General features: G+C 47.6%; 1 protein-coding gene across 1 annotated transcript; it reads left to right on the top strand.

Annotated features, from left to right (window-relative positions):
* Positions 1–598: 598 nt before the first annotated feature.
* LOC308251653 (phospholipid-transporting ATPase IK-like) lies at positions 599–17,547 on the top strand (the record flags this gene model as incomplete). The annotated part of the gene is made up of 26 exons (XM_080675396.1): positions 599–687; positions 1,179–1,246; positions 1,689–1,780; positions 2,224–2,337; positions 3,412–3,513; positions 3,834–3,895; positions 4,464–4,536; positions 4,670–4,740; positions 5,205–5,287; positions 6,334–6,492; positions 6,811–6,899; positions 7,437–7,627; positions 7,713–8,107; positions 8,463–8,651; positions 8,729–8,859; positions 9,694–9,858; positions 9,985–10,096; positions 10,634–10,709; positions 10,933–11,017; positions 11,286–11,526; positions 11,613–11,836; positions 14,542–14,625; positions 15,160–15,393; positions 15,572–15,710; positions 15,907–16,034; positions 17,338–17,547. The coding sequence occupies 26 exons, from the start codon at positions 599–601 to the stop codon at positions 17,545–17,547; spliced, it is 3,606 nt and encodes a 1,201-aa protein (XP_080531522.1).
* Between the last annotated feature and the right edge of the window lie 9,554 nt (positions 17,548–27,101).

Raw genomic sequence — 27,101 nt, 5'->3', positions numbered from 1 at the left:
GGCTGCGGCTGAGTGGGCACACACCAGGACGGAGCCGGATGGCATTTGGGATTCGTCCTAGCGTTGGGATGGTCTCTGCCAGCTTATAGGTGAGAAAACCCAGGCGGCTCAGACTCCCACCCAAGTACCCAGTCCCATCCTGGCCCTGCCCCACTTCCGCTGGCCCCAATCCACCTTACTCAGGCCCAGTTTTACCAGGTCCCGACCCTAATACCCTGGTGCCTATTAAGACCCCCTCCATCCCACCCCACTGTGCAAGACCCTGCCCACTGACCCACTGCAGCGCCCCCTATGCTGGCCCCACTCCTGACTCAGCCTCGGCCCCAGCCCCGCCCCCCGGCCCCGCCCCTGAGGCCACGCCCACTCGTCATGGCCCCGCCCCCAGCAACGCCCTTAAGCCCCGCCCCGTGCCTGCGCAGCTCGCGGCTTGACCGTTGACAGCCCCCTAGCGGCTCTAGCGGCTCTAACGGCTCCGCTAGGTCCGGCCTGGCCGCCCCGCCCCCCCCCCCCCCCCCCCCCCCCCCCCGGAGGTTTCCAAGTTCAGCAGCCGCCCAGACAGCGAAAGCAGCTCCGAGGAGAGAGAGCGATGAAACCCAGGATGGGGACCAGCCCGGGCACAGGGGGAGCCCGGAAGAGGTGCCTGTTCAAGCTGAGCCCGCCAGAGGACCCCGAGCGGAAACCAGAGGGGTGAGGAGGCCTTAGACCAGGCATGCGGGCAGGACTTGGGGAACTGCTGCGGGGCGGGGGGGGGGGGGGGGGGGGTGGCGGCTGTGAGACGCATTCCCGATGGAAGGAGTGACCATGAACTAGGCGGTGGGGAGGTTCCGGGCTCAGGAAAGCCTGATGTCTGCCTCCATCATGGTGATGACGGCCTCGAGATCACACTCAGACCTACGAGCAGCCTGGCCCTGTATCCACACTAAGTGACATGACCTCTGACCCCGGGCCCACGTAGGGGGTCAACAAGGAGGGAGCCCCTCGCTGGGGAGGCATGGTATCCATGTGGGAAGGGGGGGTAGCGGGGGGGCAGCGGGCTCAGTGGCGGGCAGGGGGGCGGGGCAGCCGGAGAGAGGGGAGCCCTGAAAGTGGGAGGTGACATTTTGGGGACGGCAGAGCTAATGGACAGTGTCTTGCGAAGGCTGGGCCTCCGGTGTGACCTGGGCGCCTCTCCCCAACAGCTCCACCAGCGTGTGCAGCCTGCCCTCTGCGGAGCCCCGGGAGGAGGCGGAGGAGGCGGAGAAGGCAGGTGCGTGCTGTGGGGCCGCTGGTGGGGTCCCTGGAGGAAGCCAAGGAGCATGGCAGAGGTGTAGCTGACGGGGAGACCCCCAAACCCATTCGGCAGACTCACCACGGGGTTCTCGTGGGGTTCCAACTAGTTCCAAACCCTATGACTGAATGCTAGACTCTGGATTTGGGGGCTGTGGCTGGGCTGCCCAGGCTGGGGGAGCCGCTGGGCCCTGACCCCGTCTGCAGAAGGGGTGGGCCTGTGCTCTGCGCCCTCAGGGCTATGGCGCCCAGACCGCGGAGCAGCTCGGCCCTTGTCCACACTTGGTGGCCGACCAGCTCCCACACCCGTGGCCAAGAGCCAGGCTCCCCGGCGTCCAGGTTCCCCAGGTGCCCATGAGCCTCCTCTGGGGGATCATTAGGCAGGTTTACACCCCTTGCAACTCCCCACTCTCCCTCTTCAGTGTTCACCTGGGAGGTGAAGGCCAATGACAGGACCTACAACAACCAGTTCAAGGAGAAGGCCTTCCTGTGTTGGGAGAGGAGGAAGTACAAGGTGGGTGGCCCCAGCCCCAAGGCTCTCTCCTCCCTCCTCCCACTCAGCCTCTCCCCCCCACCCCCCAGTTTTAATCATGAGCAAATCACCAGTTTGGTGCTTGAATGTCCTGTGTTTACTTGCCATTCCCCCATCCCGTTCGCGTTAAAATAAGTTAATATTAAACCTTCAAAGTACATCAGGCTCTACCTAAAATCTTTTCATGTGTGTGACTCACTTTGAGAAATACGGGGGTCACAGCCCTCTTCTATGAGTCTTTGCATCCAGTAGGGGCTCAATTAATGCTGGCTCAAGGCTTGGCACTCAGCTAGCACTCAGTACATCTGGTTTGAGACTTTGTATGCACTGGGTGCTCAGTTATTGCTGATAGTAGCTAAAGGGTGGGGTGAGGCCAAGGTGGAGTCCTGACCTGGGCAGTGCCCCCATGCTGGCTCTCATTCTAGGGCAACATCATTCACACAGCCAAGTACAACTTCTTCTCCTTCCTGCCCTTAAACCTGTATGAGCAGTTCCACCGAATGTCCAACTCCTACTTCCTTTTTATCATCATTCTCCAGGTAGGGCAGGGTGGGGGTGGCCTCAGGGGTCAGCACCTGTGCACACACCATTCCTTCCACCTGCTGGAATTGCCTCCTCCAGGAAGCCCTACCTGACCACCTTTGACACATGGCTCTGTAGACTTGGTGGTGGTGGGAGGATAAGTGTGTCTGTCTCCGAGGTTGGTTGTTTGGTTGGATAGGGAGGCGGGGGTGGGGCAGTGTCTGGCTCCTCACACACTGGGCGGTAGCTGAGTCCCCCTGCCTAGCCCAGGGCCTGGCACACAGGAGGTGCTCAATAGACATTCAGCAATGAAGGTGAATGAGTGGCTCCTTCAGGTCCAAGGAGAGTGCAGCCTCTCCCCAGGATAGACAGCCTTGGCCACATGACCCCCTTGGCCCCATCCACCCAGCTGACTCCAAAGGGTGAGGAGGAAAGGGCTGAGAGCAGGTTCTAGGGACCTGCAGGGCTACTTCCCAGCACCTGGGTGGCCCTGCCAGAAGGGCAGATGTCGGCCTGTCTCAGTTGGGTGGGCAGTTTACAGAGCACCCTGACCCCCTACTCAACAGCTCATTCTGGTCTGACCCTCTCCTTTTCTTCATCAATCCCATGAACATACTGTGTACAGGTCCTACGCTGGAAACTGAGGACCCAGCAGTTGCCCTGACACCCACTCTCATTAAAACACATGGCAGGGCCCAGTGATGGAAAGGGGACCCACTCTCCCAGCCAGGCTTGTCTGCATTTCACTTGGAGCTCAGGCCTGAAGGGTGACTGGGAAAATCAGAACTATAGTGAGGGAAATAGTGAACCCAAGGCTCTGAGGAGGGAACATGCTTGGGGTTCCTGGGAGATGTGACATGGGACCTGGGCATGGAAGGGAGATGAGTTTGCTAGGGGGGGAGTTCTGGGCAGTGTGTGGAAATAGGCCATTGTCCCAAGGTTTGTGGGGGGAGGTGGCTGGCCCTGGGCCCAGGTGGTGTTGGCAGGTGGGACACAGGATGCCATGTTGAGGGGCTAGATGGGAGGTCAGGGGGAGGCAGTTGTGGGGAGTATCAGGGTGGTGGGTCGGTGTGAACCACTGTGTCTGTCAGGGTGTCTTTCCTGAGATCTCCACGATGCCCTGGTTCACGCTCTTTGCCCCACTTGTCTGCCTCCTCCTCATCCGGGCCATCCGAGACCTGGTGGATGACATCGTAAGTAGAGTCATGGGACTGCTGGGGAGGGGGTTGGGGGCAGGATGGGGTCCTTGTCTTGCTTCCACAAGGGACAGGTGCAGGCACATGACCCTTTGGTCCTTGCTGCCAATAGCTATTGTCCCAGCAGTTCCCACTTCCCCCACCAGGGTCCCTGGACAGATGTGGCTGGTGTGGGCTCACTATAGGGGCCATGTGTATGAGCTGGAACTGCTATGCACCTAGGCCCTTCACCAGGGTGGTGTGGGGGCAGGATGAGTGGGGGCATGGGGGCAAGGCTGGGGCAGGGCTACTCTTCTGACCCATCCCTGTTGACTCAGGGGCGACATAGGAGTGACAGCACCGTCAACAACAGGCCCTGCGAGATGCTGGTGGGGGAGAGGTGAGGCCTCTAGTGCTGTGTTGGGGAGTTTATCCTGAGGAAGGGAACTCCAGCACAAGTGTGTGTGTGTGTGTATGTGTGTGTGTGTGTGTACATATCAGGGAGGAATGCCCAGCAGAGTGCCCAGAACCCTCCATGCCCCCCAGACATCTTGGTTGAGTCTGATGTGTGACAGGCACCCAGCCATTATTTATTAGATGCCTGCTGTCTACCAGGCCTGGGGCTGTGCCCTGTGATGAGGACAGAGGCTGAGGACCTGATTGTTAACCCTTGCAGGCCTGAAAGTTCAGCGGAAAAGTGAGGCAGAGAAGTTCTGAAGAGACTTGGACAAAGAACTGGGGGAAGGGGGCAAGGTTAGGGAAGGTTGTACTTCTTATGTGGGCTAAGAACCCCCCTCCCCCAAAGACCTGTAGGTGGATACACAGGGGAGCAAAGCACCACGGAGGCATCTGTAGCCCTAACTTCCTGAAGTTCTTTCAGCTTCAGGGTGGCAAGAGGGCCAGGGGTTTCAAAGATGGGCCTGGTTGGGGCCCTCTCTTACACCTGCCACCCCCCCCCCCCACCATAGGTTTCTGTGTAAAAAGTGGAAGGACCTGCATGTGGGGGACCTGGTCCGTCTGCATGACACAAACATTGTCCCGGTGAGCTGTCAGCTGGCCCAGAACTTCCCACTTTTAGTGTGGGGGTGGGAGGGCCTGCCTTCCCGCTTGTCTTTCTCCTCTCCACCCCTGCAATGCTGTTTCCTTCCTCCCATCCCTCCCTTCCCCACCCCAGGCCGATATGCTCTTACTGGCCAGCACGGAGCCCAGCAGCTTGTGTTATGTGGAGACAGCTGACATCGATGGGTGAGATGTGGGTTATCAGTAGGGGTTTGGGGGCATGGGAGCCAGCAAGGCCTTCCTCATTCCCCAATAGCCACAACATGTGACTCCCCAAGTCCACTGGGATATTTAGGTCATTCATTCTGGGAGCATTTGTGGGGCACCTGCAAGCTGGCAGGGGGCAATAACATTAAATCAGGTGAAGGGACCCATTTTCTTTGCACCAACATTTCTGGAAGCCCTACTGTGCTCCAAGTACACCTGCCCAAAAGAAGGCCTGGAGTCTGGCTTCAGCCATTTTGAAAATGCCCTGTGTGATTTTGGGCAAGGCTTTCTCCCTCTCTGGGCCTCAGCCTACTGATGAGCAGCTGGCATGCATAGTAGGGGCTCAGTGAAAATGTCTGAGTGACTTTTGAAAGGGGCTGAGGACATGTTGCCTGGGTGCTATCTGTTCCTACCTCTTACCTCGCTCCCCTTCTCATCACCAGGGAGACCAACTTGAAGTATAGGCAGGCCCTGTTAGTTACGCATCATGGGCTGACCACTGTAAAGAGTATGGCTTCCTTCCAAGGTAAGAGGTAGCAGCTCATCCACCATCCAACCATCTGGGCCTTTGTCTGCCCCTCTGTACAGTGGGCATGAAATTTCCCCACCTCACTGGGTTTTGGGGAATGGCAATGGCATTTGCTGGAGGGAGGTGAAATAGCTTTTAACAGACTAGCTTATCCAGGCCTGTTTCATGTCCTTTGAATCCATGTAACAGTCCGGGTGTTTTCTTTTACTGTTACAAAACATGCAGCACTCTTTTATCAGGCATTTTTATTTTTAAAACATTGATCACGTTAAATGTTTTTGGTTGTTTAATCAAAAAAGCAGCATGTTGTGTGTACAGAGATAGGGAACTGACTCACCCATTACAGTATATTTTTATTTCCCAACTGGAAAGTGAGACATTTCACACCTGTGGGTTACAAGTACTGTTTGCCCAAGGCCCAGCAAGGGGACACATTATTTTTTTTCCTGTCTTGTTGCAAAAACAAGTTACTCTAATTGGTGCTGGAGCAGAATCTTTTCTCTTGAACCACAACCCTTTTGTTCCTGATATTCAAGCACTGGTTGCATTTGTTTTCATGATATCTGAGGAAAAGCCTAGCTTACATGGAGAACTAGGCACTGTCTGCCGGATGCTGGTCTGGGTCCCAAAGTCCCCAGCATGATGGAGATGAGGCTGGAACTCACAGGTATTCGAGAAACCACTGGCAGGAGTAAATGTCTAGTGACCTCTCAGAATTGTAACTAGGAGGAAGGGGGCGTAGTGGGGGTAGGGGTAGGGATCAGAAGTGAGGGTTTTCTTGAGGAGGTGCGAGTCCTGGCAGAGGGAACAGCATGTACAAAGGCCCTGAGACTTAATAGAACCAGCTTTTGGAGCATCCAGGAGAGGAGGCTGCATGGCAGGAGGATGGAAGTGCCAGTGGGACAAGTTTTGGGCAGTGTGAGGGTGGCTGGAGCCAGAAAGTGATGGGAAGTGTTCCCCACATCCTGCCCTACCCTGCATTGAGAAGCATGGCCCTACCCCAGGCATGCCTCTCAGCTCCTTGATTGCTCTGTTGCTCACAGGCAAGGTGGTGTGTGAGGAACCCAACAGTCGAATGCACTACTTTACGGGGCACCTGGAGTGGGAGGGCAAGAAATACTCCCTGGACAGTGGCAACATCCTTTTACGTGGCTGCAAGATTCGAAACACGGACACCTGCTATGGAATGGTCATCTATGCTGGTATGACTACTCTAGGGCCTCTGCAGCATGAGCTGCTCTGGTGGGGGTGGGTGAGAACCCTGAAGTTGTTGGCAAGAAGTCACAAGGCCAGGGCCTACCTGCTGAGTGTCTGCTGTCACAAGATGTGGGGCTCTTGGCACAGCTTCTATGGAGCCTTGGGTTCTAAAACTGTGGAAATAAACATATTGAGCCAGCCCCCTTGGATGGGTGGCTAGTCAGGTATGTGGATGGATGTGTAGAGGGGTGGGGTGACAGAGGGATGGAGGGTGAGGTGAATGGACAGGCAGGTAGACAGATGGATGGATGCAAACCATGCAGGTTTTGACACAAAGATCATGAGGAACTGTGGCAAGGTCCATCTGAAGAGGACCAAGATAGACCGTCTGATGAACAAGCTGGTAATCATGGTGAGCTTCACAGAGCCCCTGCCCTGGGGTGAGGGTTGAGGGACACAAAAGAGGGAAGGGAAAGGGCCCTTCCCATAGACAAGTCCAGGCTGTCATTTTTCAGGCCTTAGTTTACTTTCTCTGTAAAATGTGTGCAGCCTGATCCTACAAACAGAGGTCTGTGGGCCAGAAAATATTACTGTAATCAAAATCTTTAAAAAATTTCTCAATCCTGAAATTTTTCCAAACCTACGGGAGATAATAAAATGTTCACCTACCCTCCGTGGACATTTATTTAACAATTCTTAACTTTTAGCCTAATCAACTGTCTTTTTAAATAAAAGTCATTGTAATAATTTTTTTAATAGCAGCCACAAAACCCAGCAAAACCCCTGCAAGATCCCTCCCCATAGGACTCCCAGCCACCTCTTCTCAGCTCTCCTCCCCAATGCTGATGGGTGGGGGTGCTTCCCCTCTCCTGTTTGTCTTTTACACTGTGATGTGTCGTTGCTGCCTTGGGTTCCCCCACAGGCTCTACTGTCTCCCTTTGCTGAGCAGATCTGCATATTCGTGGTGCTGATCTCTATGGCCTTAACCTTGGGCTTCTGGAACAAGGTGAAAGAATTCAAGACCAAGCACTATTATGTGCCTGGGTTGCACGTGTATAGTCTGACCACTGAGACTTTCTTCATACTCTTGAGCTTCATCATTCTCCTCAGTGTCATGATGCCCATGGCCATGTTCATCACGTGAGTCCCAGACACTGCTCAGCTAGCGAGAAGTGGGAGCTCAGGTGGGCAACAGGACAGGGTGTGACCCAGCATGTGTTTGCAGAGCTGAATTCATCTACCTGGGGAACAGTATCTTCATTGACTGGGACGTGGAGATGTACTATGCTCCCCAGGACCTGCCTGCCAAAGCCCGTAGCACCAGTCTCAATGTCCAGCTGGGCCAGGTGGGGTACATCTTCTCGGACAAGACTGGCACACTCACACAGAACATCATGACCTTCAAGAAGTGCTGCATCAACGGCACTGTCTACAGCCCAGAACAGGAGGATGCCTCATATAAAGAGAACCCCTTCCTCTGGAACGCATTTGCCGATGGGAAGCTGCTGTTCAGAAACTCGAAGCTCCTGAGTATTGTGCGCAACAACAAGGACAAGATGGTGCGGGAGTTCTGGCGTCTCCTGGCCATCTGCCACACAGTGATGGTGGAGGAGAAAGACAGTGAGTACTTTGCTGGCTACCCAGGCACTGGAGCTTCTGAGATGGTGGTCTGGCCTTCAAGGTTGTCCATCCCAACTCCCAGGGGTCCTGTTACCCACCTTATAGGGTGGGTGCTCAGGCATGGGGCTGGAGATCTGTTACTGAGCTGGGAAGGGGAGGTCCCAAGATGGGGGCCCAAGTGCCCACCTTCTTTTATTTGGCTTAGAGGTTGTACTGGCCCAAGAGACCATTATCTTATATCTGGTGAGCACCAACTGTGTCCATTGGAGATGGGTGGTAGGTTCCCAAAAAAGACAGCACGTTCTCAGCAAATGTGCCCCTCCCACATCCCATCCCATGGCCCCTCCCCTGCCAGACCAGCTATTCTACCAGGCAGCATCCCCTGATGAGGAGGCACTGGTTACAGCGGCCCGGAATTTCGGCTATGTGTTTCTGGCACGCACGCAGGACAGCATCACGGTGATGGAGCTGGGGGAGCAGCGGGTATACCAGGTCCTGGCCATGATGGACTTCAACAGCATCCGAAAGCGGATGTCCGTGCTGGGTGAGCGCCCTTGGCCCAGGGATGGAGATGGGCAGGAATGGGAGCACTTATGGGTAGCCAGGTCTCTCCTTTCACAGTCCGAAAACCCGAGGGCTCCATCTACCTCTACACCAAAGGCGCAGACACTGTCATCTTTGAACGCCTGCTTAAGAAAGACGTATATAAGAAAGGGAGGACCGTGAAAGCAGCTACAGAAGAGGCCTTAACTGTGAGTCCTGTGAGAAGGGAGGGAGGCTTGGTAGAGGGAGTAAAGAGAAGGGAGGGTGTGCAAAGAAATGGCCTCAGGTACACAGGATAGTCATATACAGTTGGCCAGGCTGTGCCCTTTACCCTACACAGAGAGAGCATTTTTTTCTAAGTGACACAGTGACCCTCTCTGGTTAGGCATTGACCCTGGATCCTCCCAGCCCGCTCAAACCTTTTCTAGTCAGGCGTGGGTTCTGAAACACACTCAGCCCCAAATCTTTTGTCTCCATGAGTGAACCCCAAATGTCTCAGCCAAGCTTTCGAAGCTGTGTCCTGCTGCCCTCTCTAGACTAACTCTCCTTGCCCCCAGGGCATTCCCCAGGACCCCAATTTTCCCATACTCATGTGATACCCCAGGACCTTTGCACACACTATTCCCTCTGCTTGGATGCCTTCCTCCACTCTGTCACTCAGGATCTTTTGGTCCTTAGGGCTCTGCCACCTCCAGAGAGACTTTCCTGCCTGACCCTAATATGGGGCTGACATGTAATACCAGGTTATCACTCTATAGCCCAGCTCTGACCCTTTGAGATTGCCCAAGGGCTTTGCTGGATCCCCAGCATCACCCAGCAGAGGGATCAGGGTTTGTGCAAAGAATGTTCTTGGCCTCTCATTCAGGACTTCTCAGAGTGCTCTGCTCTGTCAGGAGCAGGACTCCAGGGCAGGCAACTAGTCTCTAAGAAATGGGAAAGTGCAGTCAAGATTCAAGGAGCCTAGGCACAGGGAGCAGGGGCTGAAAGAAGCAGAGGGAGACAGAGGTGACAGGGTGGCACCTGCCCACCCACCCCGCCCCCAGTCCTTTGCTGAGGAGACCCTGCGCACACTGTGCCTGGCCTACAAAAAGGTGGAAGAGGACCAGTACAAGGAGTGGTACCAGCGGCACCAGGAAGCCAAGATCCTTCTTGAGAACCGGGCCCAAGCCCTGCACCAGGTGTACGAGGAGATAGAGCAGAACCTCCAGGTGGGCATGGCACAAGAAGTGAGGGGGCTCCAGCACCCTGGCTCTGGGACCCTGGATCTCCCATTTGTGCTGGGGTTAGCTGGGTCCCCGCTCAGTCAGTCTGTTCCCTGCCCACTCCCCGTCCAGCTGCTGGGAATCACAGCCATTGAAGACAGGCTTCAGGATGGTGTTCCTGAAACTATCCAGTGTCTCAAGAAAGGGAACATCAAAGTATGGGTACTCACAGGGGACAAGCAAGGTAGGTCCCAGGGTGGCCATTGATGGGTGGGAAAGGACTCATAGATGCCCCAAGCACTACATTATCAACCTATCCCACTGGTCTGGGTTCAGTCCTGCCCCCCACCTTGTCCTAGGAAAGGAAAATGGGATGATTAAAATTGCTGGCACCTCCCTCAGGTGGGTGCCAGTAGGTTCTGAATTAGTGCTTCTGTGGGTGGGAGGCACATACACAAAATATTTAAAATAACATTTTACAGCTGTGTTGTTATAAAGACGAATGTCCAGGCTGGAAAACATACTTTTTATTCAGATTTTAAAGTATTTTTGTGGGTTCCTACAAGTGCCCTAGCAGGATAGGTCTAATGATCCCTTAGCCCCTGCCCCAGATAGCCAGAGTGCAGACCCTTTTGCTCAGAGCTGCAGGCCAAAATCTCAGGGCAAGCTCTCATTGGCCAGCCTGGGTTGTACCCTCTTCTGAACCAGTTGCCATAGCCAGGAGTGGGCTGAGTGCCTGGACATGGCCACAGGCAGGGGGCTGAGCTGGGCTGGTTTGCAGAGACTGCGGTGAACATTGGCTATGCTTGCCAGCTGCTCTCTGAGAACATGCACATTCTGAATGAGGAGCAGATAACGTAAGGAGTTGGGGGTGGGGGCAGTTGAATTGGTTGGGGGCAGGGTGAAGGTGGGGATGGCGAACACCCATAGCCACCTAGGTGTGGCCCTGGGGATCAGCAGAGTGTCCTCAGCCTCCACCTGGCTGGATTCCCAGAAGGGGAAACTGAGGCACAGCTGGAGGTAGAGGATGGAAGGAAGCTTGCTCCTGGGCATGGCTGAGCCCCAACTGGGTCCCTGCAGTGAGATCCTGGAAGCCTACCAGGAGACCAAGAACAACCTGCCTCAGATCAAGATGACTGCCATGATCGTTAGTGGAGAATTTCTGGTCAGTGTTAACTCAGGCTTGACTGGGGTCCCTAACATGGGGGAGGGAACTGGGAGGAACTAGTGGGGGCAGGCTGTTGGAAAAGCCAAAATGAAAGCCACGCTAGGATATGGTTTTCAGAGGGACTGGAGCCCATGTGGTCAAGTCCACACTGGGGTTTGGGACAGAAGGCCAGGAGGGAGGAGAGGCCAATTGGAGATGTTCATTAAGGGGAGGGGTGAAGGCAGAGTGATGTACCTCCTCGCCCCCACCCTCCCTTACTGACCAGGACCAGCTGATGAAGAGTGCAGCAGGGCCGATGCTGCAGAATAAGGACTCCAACACCCCACAGAGCCCAGAGGTGTGGCGGGAACGGGCCTTTGTGGAACTGGCCTGTTGCTGCACAGCAGTCATCTGCTGCCGGGTGACACCCAAGCAGAAGGCCTTGATTGTGGCGCTGGTCAAGAAATACCAGAAGGTGGTGACCCTGGCCATCGGGGATGGCGCCAACGATGTCAACATGATCAAGAGTGGGTGGTGGGCACTGGGTCTGGGGGGAAGGCCTGTGGTGGGCTGGGGGTGGCCCAGGGCCAACATACTGTGTATGCCCCTGCAGCTGCGGACATTGGTGTAGGGCTGGCGGGCCAGGAGGGCATGCAGGCGGTGCAGAACAGCGACTACATGCTGGCCCAGTTCCGCTTCCTGAGGCGACTGCTGCTGGTGCACGGGCGCTGGTCCTACATGCGAGTGTGCAAGTTCCTGCGCTACTTCATCTACAAGACGCTGGCCATCATGATGGTTCAGATCTGGTTCGCTTTCTATAGTGGCTTCACTGCTCAGGTGCGCTGCAGGCAACAGGCCTTTGGGGATTCTCTGTGTTGGGGTTCCGTGCCCTTCCCATGGCCTCCAGAAGGGTGGTGGGCACTGCCTACTCCACTCTAGGGTCCTCATGGGGCAGGGCTTGCCTGAGGTCACAGGGCCAATCAATCATTTCTATGGCTGCATTCATAGAGGTATAGAGTATAGATAAAGGGAGGAGATGGTTTCTGCTCAGTCAGCTTTGAGCCCGACATTTTCAGGGATGTTTGACAGATTTGAGCTCTGAAGCCAGGGCAGGGCAGCAGATGCTCCAAAGGGTAAATCTTTCTAGGCAGGGGAAAGAGGGAAAGCTTGAACCACAGAGAAGGTAAGATTCTGGGGTCTGGGTCCTAACTTTAAGACACTCTTGACAGTATCATGGTGAAGAATAAGTGTGCCTCCTAGAGCCTTAGAAGAGTCATAGGGTGATGGTTTCCCATGGGTATAAGGAAATTGTTTGAAAATAGATGGCTGTGATAGAGAATAAGCTGCTGTCATTGTTATCCAGGCATTTGAGAGGGAGCTTTACCAGAGGGCACCCTTGAATAAGTATAATTGTTTGTTTTACTTTTTTGTTTCCAAGTATTTTATTCATTTAGATACTGCTGTGCATGGAATTTGTTTTCTTAATTCCCTTTTGTAGAAACAGATGGGGGTTTTTTGTGTTGATCTGTACCCTCCAAATTTGCTAAATTCTTTTTATTGACTCTAGGAGATTTCTGGTGGATCCCTGGGGATTTCCTGCATGTCATCTGCAAATATAGTGTTTTCCTTTTCTTCCCTTCCAATTTGGATGCCTTTTATTTCCTTTTCTTACCTAATTTCTCTGGCTAGAACTCCCAGTGAGATGGTGAGGGTTGGCATCTTTGTTTTGTTCCTAGTCTTACTGAGGACATCATTTTTATCAGTTTGGACTCCTGAGTATTTTTTATTGTGTATTTCATTGCTCTGATTGTCCCCGGCCTGTTTTTTTCCCTAAGCATATCTTCATTTTTTTGGCGCTACAAGAGGTTCCAGGCTAATTTTATTCTTTCCTTGCCCCAATCCTCGAATAAGGAAATCTGGTTCTTTTCATCAGAGAAGGGTAGTGTTAGACACCAAGAGCTAAGTGCTCAGTATGTGCTTGGTGCCACTGGGTGCTATTATCCTCTCAGTAGACAGATTTAGGAAATGTACACATATTAGCCCATGGATAGACACATCTCTATGTCTTATTTATATGTCTACCCATCTAGCTTGTGTATATTAAACTGATATTTCTGATTCCAATCCTACAAGACAACGCTCAGCTTAGCCTTTTCCAGGTACTCATTTATGACACTTCTCCAGCAGTGAGAAACTTGATTCTTATAAAATTCTTGACCATTACTTTTTTGCTTACTTGCAAAAATGGTTTAAAATGGTTTTTGGGTTCTGGGTCAATGTGGCTCAGTTGGTTGGGCGTTGTTCCATGCACTGGAAGGTTGCTGGTTCAATTCCTGTGTCAGAGAATATGCTGAGATTTTGGGCTCAATCCCTGGTGGGGGTCATGCAGGGAGCAGCTAATCAATGTTTTGTTCTCACATCAATGTTTCTCTGCCTAACTTTCTCTCTCTAAAAATCAATAAAATATTTTTAAAAAATGTTTGTCAATGTAAGAAACATGCAAATCTATAGAGAATTTTTGTGAGTTTATTTGAGCCAAACTGTAGACAATTGCCAGGAAGCAAAATTTCAGCAGATTAAGATAAAGCTCCAGAGAATGGCAGTTTTGCACCTCATTTTATATATTACAATCAAAAGAGCAGATCCAAGTGGGTTACATGAAATCTATTGGTGATAAATTAGGGAGGTGCGTGAGAGAAAACAAAACAGGGAAACCTCAGGAACTGAATGAAAAGTAAAATGTTAGACACATCTTTTACATAGGTGGGTACAGGAAAGTTAATCAACAATTAACTCAATAACAATGGGATTCGTGGTCTCCACAGAGTGGTCTGGAAAAGGGAAAATTACTGTGACATTCCAAAGATATGCTATCATACATGCAAAAAGACCATAGGTTCAGTTAAGGTAAAGACTGACCTTCGTCAGGGAAGATGTAGGCCTAGGACATGACTACCCACCATATACTGCTTTTAGTTTTTAAAGTTTTTATTTTAGACCATCCTTTGTGGTTATGTTAGATCTCTGAGTTTGCAAGACTGCCACACAGGCTTTCTCTAAGCTTGTCAGGTTAGCATATGGTCCCTATTTGTCCACATTTTAAAAAATGCTTTTGGAACAGAAACCCTTTGTCCTCCATATCCTTTAACTAGACTGGATTCAGGCATTGGAAAGAGAGTTAGTTGAGCTCATTGTCTGCTGGGGTCTCTTCCAACTCTTTTTTACCTATCAATGTCTCTCTAAATCTAACATGACCAAAAACCATTCTTTTTAACCATATTTCCTCCTATAGCTCTTTACTTACAGCTCTTATATTAAACATGCAATGATTCTATTTTAAAAGAATTAGATTCTGTTTTCTTTTTTTTCCAAACATAACCCACCCGTTGATTATAATGCAACTTCCTAACTCACTAGGAATCCTTCCCAGGTGCATAGCTAACTCGAGTGGTCTCCTCAGGTAAAGAGCATTTCGGTTTCTGGCCATTTGGCATCTGAAAGCTTATAACTAACCATATTCTCCCATCCCTTTCCACCATTAGCCTCTGTATGAAGGCTGGTTCCTGGCGCTCTTCAACCTGCTGTACACCACCCTCCCGGTTCTGTACATTGGACTGTTTGAGCAGGTGAGCAGGCCAAGGACTTGCTTCCTCTTTCCCTGGAGATGCTCCTGTCTCTGCCCCACCTTCTCCCCCTGGGGGGTTGGGCTAGGGTGGGAATGGGGCTGGGAGAGTACTACTGTTCCCACCAGAGCCCAACCTGATAGTGGATGAAGCTCTCTTGCCCAGCTACCTCCCCCAAATCTCAATCCCACAGTGGGGAGATCAGAAAAGATGGTTCTCCTGTTTAAGAGGGGTCTGGCTGCGTGATCCAGACCTGTCAGTCCAGTAGAACCTTTAGGATGATGGAAGCGCCTCATGCCTATGCTCTCCAGACAGGAGCCACCAACCACAGAGGGCTAACAATTAGTACTTGAGGCTGCCTGGTGTGACCTGAGGAATGAGACTTAGCATTTCTTCTTTTTTAAGTTTTTAAAACTGGTAAAACGATAACAAAATTCACCATCTCATCATTCTCACATGCATGGTTCAGGCATGCCAAGCGTGCATGTTCCTGGGAAACCAACCTCCAGAATTCCTCCACCCCCACCCCCTCTCCAGGATGTGAGCGATGAGCAGAGTCTGGAGCTGCCTGAGCTGTACATTGCTGGCCAGAAGGATGAGCTCTTCAACTACTGGGTCTTCTTCCAAGCCATCACCCATGGCACAGTAACCTCCCTGGTCAACTTCTTCATGACCTTGTGGATCAGCCATGACATTATTGGGCCCATCAGTGACTATCAGTCTTTTGCCACTGTCATGTCCCTGTCAGGTCTGCTATCAGTCACCATGGAGGTAAGCAGGGCTGCTTCCCTTCCCACTCCCAGTGGGACCTTGGACACCAGCCATTGAGGTTTCATCACCTGGTGACCCTCCCTGAGAGGCCTTAGCAGGTGCCACCCTTCAACCTCCTCCACATAGCCTTGCCTGGAATTCTGGCCCCCCTGGTTTAACACTCCTTTTTCCCATTCAGGTCATCCTCATCATCAAGTACTGGACAGTCCTGACCGTGCTGGCCATTTTCTTCAGCCTCTGCTTCTACATAGTCGTAACTAGGGCCAGCCAGAGCTTCTGGCTCTTCACAATTTCCCCCACAACCTTCCCTTTTCTGTGTGAGCCTCCCAGTAAGAGATAGGGTGGCCAGCCCTGGAGATGGGTGGGACCAGTGTTGTAAGAGAATTTTCACAAAGGCACCCTGGGGATTAAGGGTGAGGAAGGAGGTGGGTATTAGGAAGAGGAGGGGTCTGGAGCAGGCTCTGGGGAGGCTAAACCCTGAGGCAGGCCATGACCCTGCCCCGTCTCCTCCAGCTGTTGAACAAAACGTGTTATTTCACCCCTACATCCCGCTGCTGATAATGCTGAATGTGTCATTAAACACCCTGCCTGTACTGGCCTTCCGTGTCATTTACCAAGCCCTCAAGCAGCTACGTCTCAAGGTGAGGGTGACTGGGGTCCCCACTGAACATTGCTGGAAGCAGGGACTCCAAGGAGATGTAGAGGTGGGGTTCGGAGTTTGGAGACCCAGATGCACACCCAGTGCCCTCATGAGGGGCCAAGTAATAGGCTCTGGGACCCCAGAAAGGAAACCGTACTTCCTGGTTCCAGTACTGACTTCATCAGACTTCCACTATGAATTATCTAGGACTTGGGGGTTGAGATGACAGAAATGACCTGGAAAAGGTTTAGGCAAAGGGAGATTAAAAACACTCCCAGCCAAAACCGGTTTGGCTCAGTGGATAGAGCGTCGGCCTGTGGACTGAAAGGTCCCAGGTTCGATTCCGGTCAAGGGCACGTAACTTGGTTGCGGGCACGTAACTTGGTTGCGGGCACATCCCCAGTAGGAGGTGTGCAGGAGGCAGCTGATCGATGTTTCTCTCTCATCGATGTTTCTAACTCTCTATCCCTCTTCCTTCCTCTCTGTAAAAAAGCAATAAAATATATTTAAAAAAAAAAAACCACTCCCAAATGTGTCTGTTCATCCATAGATGAATGGATAAACATAGTGTGTGGTTCATCCACATAGTGGAATATTACCCAGTCTTTTAAAAGGAGGAAATTCTGACCCCTGCTACAATGTGGATGAACCTTGAGGACATTATGCTCAGTAACATAAGTCAATCACAAAAGGACAATATTGTGTGGTTTCATTCATAGGAGGAGGTACCTAGATGAGTCAGATTCATAGAAACAGAAAGTAGATAGTGGGAACAGATGCTGGGGGAGTTAGTGTTTAATGGGAACAGCTTCAATTTGGGAAGATGAAGTTCTAGAGATGGATGTGAGTTAATGGTTGCACAACAATGTGAATGAATGTGCTTAATGACATTGAGCTATACTTTTAAAAATGGGACATTCCATGTCTATTTTACCACAGTAAAAAAAATGTTGGGGGACTTAAACTGGCTCAGGTAACAGAAACCTAGAAGGACAAGCTGCTGGGCTGGGCTACAGAATTGACTGGAATAGTGTACCAAGATATGGCCACAGACCTGCCATGTTTTGTCACACAGGCTGAAGACATGGCTGCCCCATGGTTAACTTCTCCTGCCTTAGACAAAAGAGGGCACTTAAGGCACTTGGTAGTTGATCCAGAATCAGGTCCCAATGAGGACTCTAGTTGGGTCAACTTGGGTATGGAAGAGCCTGGTCAATGAATGGTGGCCACTGGGAGCAGGTAACCCAAGAGCAACCAACACAGTGTGAGATCTTGATGACCCTGCTTGCCCCTTTACTCTGCAGGAAGAAGAGGAGGAGGAGAAAGAGGAGGTGGAAGAAGTACCAATTGAGGAGATCGCTATGGTGCCACGGGCCCGGCGCTCAAGCTATGCCTTCTCCCACCAAGAAGGCTATGCAAACCTCATCACACAGGGCACAATTATGCGAAGGTCACTAGGGGTCAACAAATACACATCTGATGAAGACCATTCCTCAAGCATAGATGCCGTCTGATGAATTGTCCATGAGCATTGAGTCACCCTGGTACCAGTGGGAAATGTCATTCCTGGGGGAGAATAGGTTCTAGCACTGAAGGGGAAAGGTATCCTCTGAGGATATCATCTTTGTGATGAGCTCCTCCTTGATTGTGGAAGGGCAGTCCTCCCCCGCCCCCTATTTGGTATATGTAATAATGAAAAAATTAGGCCATGAAGTCTATACATTAATACTGTTTTGAGTTATTAAAATGCTCTTTTGAACAACACATTTCCAGTGTCCGGTACAGTCTACCAAATGTCCATTTTCGTGTAACTCTTACACAGTATAGATTCCATTAATGTCATCACTCACCTAAATATTAAAAATGTTTGACATTCTTCTAAGTCTTCACAACACCCCTGTGAGGTGGTAGGTGGTATTGACCCCATTCTACGGATGGGAAGGTCTAGGTATGGAAAGGTGAGGGAGGTAGCTCTTCAAAAGCCATGTGGCATGGCCAGGTGTGGTGTGGCAGCAGGGCTGCGCTCCAGCCAGGGCTCCTCTGCCTTGACATTTACAGGTCCCAGCACCACTGCAGAACTGCATGGAAAGACCTCAGGGTGAGACCAAGTTTGTCTAGTTGAGAATTAAAAAAGGGTATAGGTTTTGTTTCTCATAAAGCCAACCACTCACCCTAATCTTGACCAACAAAACTATGACTAAATGTCAGTTGGGATTATTTGCTCTATTTAAGACTTTGATGAGTCGACTTGAATTTTGTAACTGTGTGTGTTCTCAAACCCGTTTGGAAGACAATTTGAAATGGCATTAGGGATGATGAAATTCTGAGAACAGAACATAGAAATCAATAGTTAATAGAGTTAAATCAAAACACAAACTATATGCTATGGTAAAAGAGTGAAATCCTAAATAAGTGGAGAATACTATTTCTCAGTGTTTAACAATGCCTTTCACAGAGCAAGTGCTGAGTAAGCATTGCTTGGATAAAGGACAAATGGCACATCTTTAACATACCTGTCACTGACAATAGCCCTGTCTTGGGAGAAGGGCAGAGACCCATGGGTTCCCTGGCCTGGGATGCCCTGCTAATACAAAGCTGCTCAGCCAAATCCTCAGGGTGTCAATGCTTCCTTTCTGCCCACTAAAAGATGGGGCTATAAACAAAGACTCTCCTCTGAATTTATACTACTTATAAAAAATATTCAAATATGCTTAAATATAGGAAGAGCCATATAAGGAAGTGTATAGTGCCTTATAAGGAAGTGTCTTTAACACTATGTTGATGCTCATGTACTAAGGACAGAAATGAGGGTAAAGCTGTGCCATTGTGTGTTTTTTTGGTTCCAGATTTTCAATTTATTTCTAATATAAAAAGCACCAGTGCCCACATAACCCTTCCTGCTGAAAAAGCCTTATTCAGAGTAGTGAGTCCAGCTCTCCAGAGTACATCCTAAATGCACTTTTGGCCTCAAAGGATGGCATATGGCCTCGGCTTGCCCCAGGGCACACACTGGAGGGGCACTGCTGAATATTGCTGTTATTTACTCCTTGTCCATCTTCAATCCATGTTTTATCTTGACTCAACCCAAGAATATATTGCTCCCAGAAGTTGGGATGGGGTAGAGTTCCTTTGGTCCTAAGGCCTTCTGACCATTTGGTCTTGAGTTATATTCCAGAAGAGTAAATGGTGATATATAAAATGATTAGGAAAATCTATTCTGCAGAGTGGCCGGCTAGAGGTTGCTTTGTCTCAGGCTGTGGGAGACCCCCCTACTCTGGCATGTCATAGCTCCACCTTGATCCCTTTTATTATAGGCGGGCCTGTGGGCACCTGCTTCTTATACTCCAAGAAAAGTGAATTTAATGAAATTTCCTCTTCTGTTCAGAGGCAAAAGACTTGCCACACTGTCAGAGCATAGCCAATGTCACTGACGGGGTTGCACAGCATCACTGGGGTTCTGAACTCTAGTAAAACCACCCAAACGATGCTAGAATCAGGCATGCACTCCACTTGTCACCAGACTATGGGCTTCTGATTTTCCATTCTGCACCAGTGGTTGAAATTGCAACCAGCTGTAAAACATTGCCACTTTCCTCAGACATTCTCCAAAGACCATCAGCAGGCCTGTGGCACCGAGTCAGGTGATCCGCTTCAGGTTCTGGCCAAAAGGTATTTTCAAGTGTGAGCTCTATCCAAAAAGAAAGAGTAGCTATTTGTACTCCAGACTGGGATTCCAGAGAAAGAAATCCAAGGACAGATTTTGGGAATTATGACCTCTGTGACTAAGTATTCAGAATACTGGAACAATGCCAGGGAGGGGGCATATATACCTGGAAGCCACTGGTCTCATATCCAGGTCAGGGGCTAGAAAGAAGGCTCTCAAGGGGCTGAAATCACCGTGTATGGGGAAATCCTCTACTGGCCATGGGGGTTGTATTAGATGTGACCAGCAAAAGTGATTCCAAGAACACTTGGAATACTATGCAGCTGTAAAAAGAAGAAAAAGAAGGAGGAGGAGGAGGAGGATCTATTATCCTTTGAGATAGCATGAAGGGACCTGGAGATTATTAGGCTAAATGAAATAAGCCAGTCAGAGAAAGACAAATATCACATGATCTCACTTCTATGTGGAATCTAATGAACAAAATAAACTGATGAATAAAATTGAACCAGAGGCATGAAAACATGGAACGGACTGATGAATCTCAGAGGGAAGGGGAGAAGAGGGATGGGAAGAGGTTAACCAAAGAATTTATATGCATATATGCATTGCCCATGGACACAGACAATAGGGTGGTGAAGGCCTGGGGCTGGGTGGGAACCTGATGGAAGGGGACAATGGGGAATAAAGGGGAGACAGCTATAATACTCCCAACAATGAAGGTTTAAAAATGTATTTCTTAAACAATAAGACTTTAAAGTGGATGGTGTGTTAACAGGCAAAGAAACAGCATTAATATTACCATCTCCATCAGAGCTCTTGGGTAACCAAGTGCATCGTCAATGAGCAGTCATATTTTGAAAGGAATCTTTATTTCTCAACAGTGGGCTTAAAATATTCAGTAAACCTTGTTGTGAACAGATGTGCTGTCATTTTTGAAAATGTGAGTTCAAACTTGCAATAAAAAAATTACAAAGTTTGTACTATCTATAACTTAACATACATCACTGAGTTTTACCTAACACCTACCAACCTCAGACACATATCGACTCCAAAATTTAAAACAAAGCGAATAAGAAGCAGAAACAAACCAGATTCACTTATAATTAATAGGAAAAATGTCTTTATCTGAAAGATATAATATTGGCTTTTTAAAAGGAAAATCTAGTTAAATATAAAAATTAAAATAATCTCAGAAAAATAATAAAAAAGAAAAGAAAAATTTTGTGGCCTTCAATTATAGAAGGAAAAAAGAGATTGTAATATATAATGCAGAAAAAAATATTTGTATCAGATTTTACAGGGAACGTTCTTTATACATTTCTCCAAAAAAAGCCATGTTGACTAGGAGTTGCATAAACATGCTGTTATAAAATGAAAAGCTGACATTTAAATACAGGTCAAGAAATAAAAGCATCAGAAATTGCAAGTTTATTTTAAGGCTAAGAAACTCGCATCACAAAGTTTTTATTAAAGTTTATTCTAACTTTGACTATAGTATGTATATATAAAATGCAGATAATTGAACTCATGAGTGGGCAAATGTAATGCCATTAAAGTTACATAAAATATTTAGTAATGCCTTAACATTTATCATAGCCTGTTTTCAACATGAAGAGCTTTGGTTTATGTTATTTTTAGTTCCTGTGACCTAATGGATTTCCTTAAGAGAACTGTATTAGTTTCTTCTCAATGCTAGAAATAATCTATATATATAAAAGCCTAAGTGACCATCTGACCGTTCAACCATCCGACCAGTAGCTATGATGTGCAATGACCACCAGGGGGCAGACACTCAATGCAGGAGCTGCCGAGCTGCGGTGACTTGGCAGCTGCGGTTCTTGGGTAACACACCCAGAACCAGAGAGGAGGGAGCCTGATTCTGGGGTGCAACACCCAAGAACTGCCCTCTCACAATCCATGAACCCTTGGGGGATGTCGGAGAGCTGGTTTCAGCCCGATTCCCGCAGGCAAGACCGAGGGACCCCACTGGTGCACAAATCTGTGCACCGGGCCTCTAGTAGTTATATAATTCAGGAAATGTGAAAAGTTTTATTTTTACACAGAATATCTTCTTTAAATAATCCCTCCTTCCTTTAATTCTTAATGTTTTCTGTTTAAAACTAAAAAAAAAATTTTAAATTTATATTTTTATTTGACATTTTGTTTTTTATTTGTACCAATATATGAAATTATATTTAAAGAAGACAATAAATACACTTACTTGCACAGGATAAAAGAAGAAGAAAAATTTCGCCAACAAAATTGCATTTTACATGGAGGGAATAAGTGTAGCTAAATAATAAACTTTTTTAGGTAAAAACTTTTCTTATGCTGTGTATTGCAGTGTATGTTGTAAAAACTTTTCTGGAAGGCATTTTTGGCATTAAGTATAAAGATAGTTAATGTCCATATACTCAATGATTCCATACCTAGGATTTTATCCAAAATAAGTAAGTATGCCACAACATTTATTCAAGGCTTCTCATCAAAACTGAAAAGAAGCTAAAGGGACATGAATAATGGTTTTTTAATATACATAATTGTATAATCATGGACTTACGCACAATTTGGCTGCTGATTAATATTACAGGATATTCAAATGAAAAAAAAAACAAACACAGCCAGTTTATTGAACACACGTAAGTGAACACTTTTATGTGCACAGGAAAAATAGTATGGAAAAGAATCTTAACTATTAACAAGATCATGGCTGAGTTTGGGAGTAGAAAATGGACTGGCAGGTAAACAGCTTATATAATCTTCTAAAAATATTTATTAAAAAATACTTATTGTCACATGTAACTACTAAATTTCTAACTTTCTAATATAAAGAAAAAGCTTATTATTTTAAAAGTTTTATAAAATGATTTTAAAGGTAGTTTATTTTTCAATGTATTTTTTAAAAAATCACTCTAAGCAAAGTAAAGTCTCTTGAAAATATTAATGGTTATGTCCTGGTATTTAACCTCAGGTGCTAAATACTTCGCTGCCATCTGCTGGAATATGGTTACTAATTCATGCCCAAGCTCAAGTGTAGTTCTTGGTGAGAAACAGGAAGAGGTCCTTGGTGAAGCCACATCTCACCTTAGTTCTCTGCCTCCAGCCTTCCTAGCCTTGGGCCTGGTTAGGGTAGCAAACTGAGAGCATGCCACCAGCTGGAGACTTGTGCCTCATTACTCTGTAAACACCTTAGGAAGATTAAAGTGCTTTGGCTTCAACATGAGAAGTTTAAAAAAACACAAAAACAACCATTTTCTGAAAAATACAGGACCAGGCCTTTGGTTGCCTTAGGTCTACTGAGAATTTAATCCTCGTTTTACAAGGTCTACAAATGAACAGAGAACCATCTACGTGAGCTGAAAGGACTAATGCTACAGGTGGCCTAAGCAGTGGGGACAGCAGAACACTTGAATTATAACTGCAAACAGACTGTATTTTAGTGAGAGTATTGCAGGTAACTCCAGTCTTACCTTTATGAAGATACTATTTCACCTTGGCTTTTATGTGGGCACCAAGGGCCCAGGGTAGTGACTGTGGTCAGCCTGGCTCTGGTGTCAGAAGTCCTCCCAGGAGCATTTCTCACACCCTTGAAGAAATATTGCATTTTCCATAAAGAATGGTTCCTCCTTTTGAAATCTGAAGCAATGATAAGAAAATCTCATACATTTATGAGTGTGCATGAAAGTGCAAAAGGGGGTGGACTCCGGTGTGCCCCTTGTGAGTGAGCATTTATGAAATGACTATAAGAGCAGTTAACCATTTGGCAAATGCAGACTGAGGTTACTTAGCCAAGACCTATCATTAGAGCTAATGCAGTACCCCTGTGGCTTCATTCACCTTAAAATATATCAAGCAGAGCCCAATGCAGTCAAGTGTTTACTTGCTGTTGCTTCCCCCACTAATGGGTTTAAAATGACTTGCAGCCCTTGTACCTCTCAGCCTGAGAAGTGGGACTTCACACAGCTTAATTACTACTCGCCTTGCTGAACATGTGCTACCACCAAGCCCAGTGGGGAAACCAGCCTCAGCCACAAGTATTCTGACTACTACTGACTGAGGGAATTAGTGGTGGCTCCAGTTATTTGCAACAGGTGGCTATGCTCCCATGGGCTAAAAAAGAGGGCTTGGCTCACGGTAGCATGCTCGTGGGAATCACACCATTCTCTGAATGGCTTGGGATTAACTTCTTAGTCTCTAAAAATGCATTGAGATTGGTATTTTCCAAGTAAAATGGCCTGGGAGGATTTCATTGCTTTGGTTAACTTAAAATTAAGAATATAAACTAGTAAGCCTATACTTCAGTGTTCTCTTGCTTTAAACAGTTGACAGACAGATGAAGGGTTGAAAATCTCATTTATTGGTAATGAACCAGTACTGGAAAATTATATTGGAGATGAAACACATATTTTTCTATAGGATTATGTAGCTTGAAATTTTTAGCATTGCTATTGATTTATCTACAATATAAAAGCTAAACCATAAAATAAATCCTTTTCTGCCTCTTTTTACTTTATATTGGGACTAGAGGCCCAGTGCATGTATTCGTGCACTGGTGGGGTCCCTCAGTGTGGCCTGCGGGGATTGGGTGAAACCAGTAGTCCCACGCAGCCTGCAGCTCCTGCCTGCCGCTCCTGCTCATCCTGACCTGACTATGCCTGCCGCCGCCCCTCGGTAGGCTTGCTGCCCCTCTGCTGCGGCCTCCAGGCTATGGCGCCAGCCATAAGCCCTGTGTCTGGCACCCATCAGTCAGCTGAGTGGTGCTCCCACTGTGGGAGCACACTGACCACCAGGGGACAGCTCCTGTGCTGAGCGTCTGCCCCCTGGTGGTCAGTGTGCATCATAGCGACTGGTCAACCAGTGGAATGGTCACAGGTTGAATGGTTGCTTAGGCTTTTATATATATAGATAAGGAATAAATCCTATCAACACTCATGAGTTTCTGGCATTTATGGTCTAAATATTCAATCACAGACACAGATATACAGATATAAGTAAACATTCGAACACACATAGAACCCACAACAGCACTTATTTTTGCCGAGGATGTACGTGTCTTCTGAAAAAAACATGTACCTATGAAGGAAATTGTTTTGAGTCAATCAAGTATATTTTTCAAGTGAAAGTCCTTTAAAAGTAAAGAGATAAATCAATCTAGGCTGAAGGGGGAAACAAAACCGGGCAGTGAACTTGGTAAAATCACAGGTCAGACTGGTTAATGGCACATGCTTTGGAGTCGGAGCTGTCTAGCTCTCCTATCAGCTGTGACACTTTGGTGAATTTATTCAACATCTCCAAGTCTCCATGTCTTCATCTTTAAAATTGGATAACTCTTACTTGATATGCTTTTTATAAAGATTAAATGAATGTTATAAAAATGTAGCTCAGAATTTTACAGTAATATATTTTTAAAAATTGGTACCCATTAGATTTACCCAGTCGAAATTAATTTAACAAATATTTATTGAGGTCTATTGTGTGCCAGACACTATGTGCTCAGTATTCAGAAATAAACTGGTAAGCAAAAAAGAAAACATGGTCTGTCTTTTTTGAAAAGGGCCAGGTGGGAGAGAAGCACAGGGCTAACACTCAGAGATTCCCAGTTTACTGAGGGACATAGTCAATCTCACAGATAAGTTTAAAATTATGACTGTGAAAAGTACATGACACTGTGAAAGCATGTAACAGGGAAGATACATTAGTTCAAGAGCAAAACAATTTCCTTAAGAAAGTGATGATTCAACTGAAATACGAAGGGAAAGTAGGAATCAAATAAGGAAAGAGAGAACAGAAGGATTTTGCAGGCAGCGTTTCCAAAGCCCGGTGGGAAGGGCACCCTGGGAGCTGCAAGGCCACTGTCCTAGGACCACTGGGCAAGAGCGGGGAACAGGAGCAGAGGTGAGGCTGCCCTGGGAAGGGCTGCTTGTGAAAGAATGGTGTATGTTCTTGTCTTTAGAAGGGCATTGCAAATAGGAAAAGTAAAAAAAAAGATGTCATTACTGACTACCAGAGCAGCACAACTGAGAATATATTTAGGGAGGGAGGGAGGGAGGGAGGGAGAGAGAGGGGGAGAGAGATAGGGAGGGAGAGAGGGAGGGAGGGCGGGAGATTTAGAACAATTGATTTCCTGAAAGTATTTATCTTAATCAGAGTGTGTCTCAGAGTGAAACAGATGAAGGCAGAAAACAGTACAGTACATGAAGTAAAATGAACAAAGGGTTATTATGACTGGATAGGTTTTGAGATCAGAGTTACAATACCATATAAATAAATGGGCTGAAAGAATGTACTTTAGAATGAATTCCATAAAATGAGCTGTAAAGCATCTTACATTTCTGCCATTACAGACTTCTTCAGCATTTCCATTTAAGTTCTATATTAAGCATTCAAATTATCATTTATACATCTGGCATAAATCAAAACTAAATAGTTTGTTAAAAGATTTTTGATTGGTGTTGCTATTCAAGCAAATGGGTTGGTTCATAATATCTTATAACTTGCTTCTGGTGGATTAAATATTGTAATTCTGGTGTGAATGAAAGTGAGGATCTCAGCATGAAGAAGCTGAAGATATTTATATATCATTCAAAAGGTACTTTAATGTAGCAACTCAGGCTTAACGATAGGTACCTAAATATGTGCTAGAAATGTCTAATCATACTTAACAAATTTTCATCTCAACTAGGTACCGTTAACACCCCTAATATCTTCAGGTTTAGAGAATATCTTTAACACATTGGCCTTCATAATAGAAAAAGAAAACGAAAGTTTATCCACATCATTGCAATTCTGAATAATCCAACAAGGTACTGAGAGGAGAGGATGAGGTTGAAACTAGAAATTATTATTTGGGCAATTCTCAAGATTGCCAGAATTGTCTGATGGCAATGAAACAGCATAAAGTTTGAGTTTTTGAAAAATCATTCTGGCTAGTGGGTAAAGGTTGGATTGGATGGGAAGATGACAAGATAATAGAGAGACTAATTAGGAAGTTGCTACATTAAACCAGATGAGAGATAACAGTGGTCTGGGGAGATAATCACAGCCTGAACTATGATAGGGACCATAGAGATAGAGAAAAGTGAATGGATTCAAGAAACATGTAGGAATTAGAAGGAACTGTGGGAATTAATTGGACATGTGTGATAAAGGGACAGAGCCAAGGGTAACTCTAAAGTGTAAGGCTCTGGGGACCTGGGAAGATAGTAGTGAAGTGACTGGGGCAGGACATACAAGAAAGCAAAGTGGAGGAGGCTGGGATGTGCATCACAATGGAAGGTTCTGTTTCAGACATCCTGGTTTTGATCTGCTAAAGAGACAGCTGTGTGCACATGTCAGGTCAGCTGATACAAATACAAGTTCAGATGAGAGATCTGGCATAAAAATAAAGATTCAGGCATCAGACGT

The sequence above is a fragment of the Plecotus auritus genome (assembly GCF_963455305.1).
Source record: "Plecotus auritus genome assembly, chromosome: 6".
In the NCBI taxonomy this organism is placed as follows: domain Eukaryota; kingdom Metazoa; phylum Chordata; class Mammalia; order Chiroptera; family Vespertilionidae; genus Plecotus; species Plecotus auritus.
The sequence above is the reverse complement of the archived record's forward strand: the minus strand, read 5'-3'. Positions and strand labels throughout refer to the sequence as shown.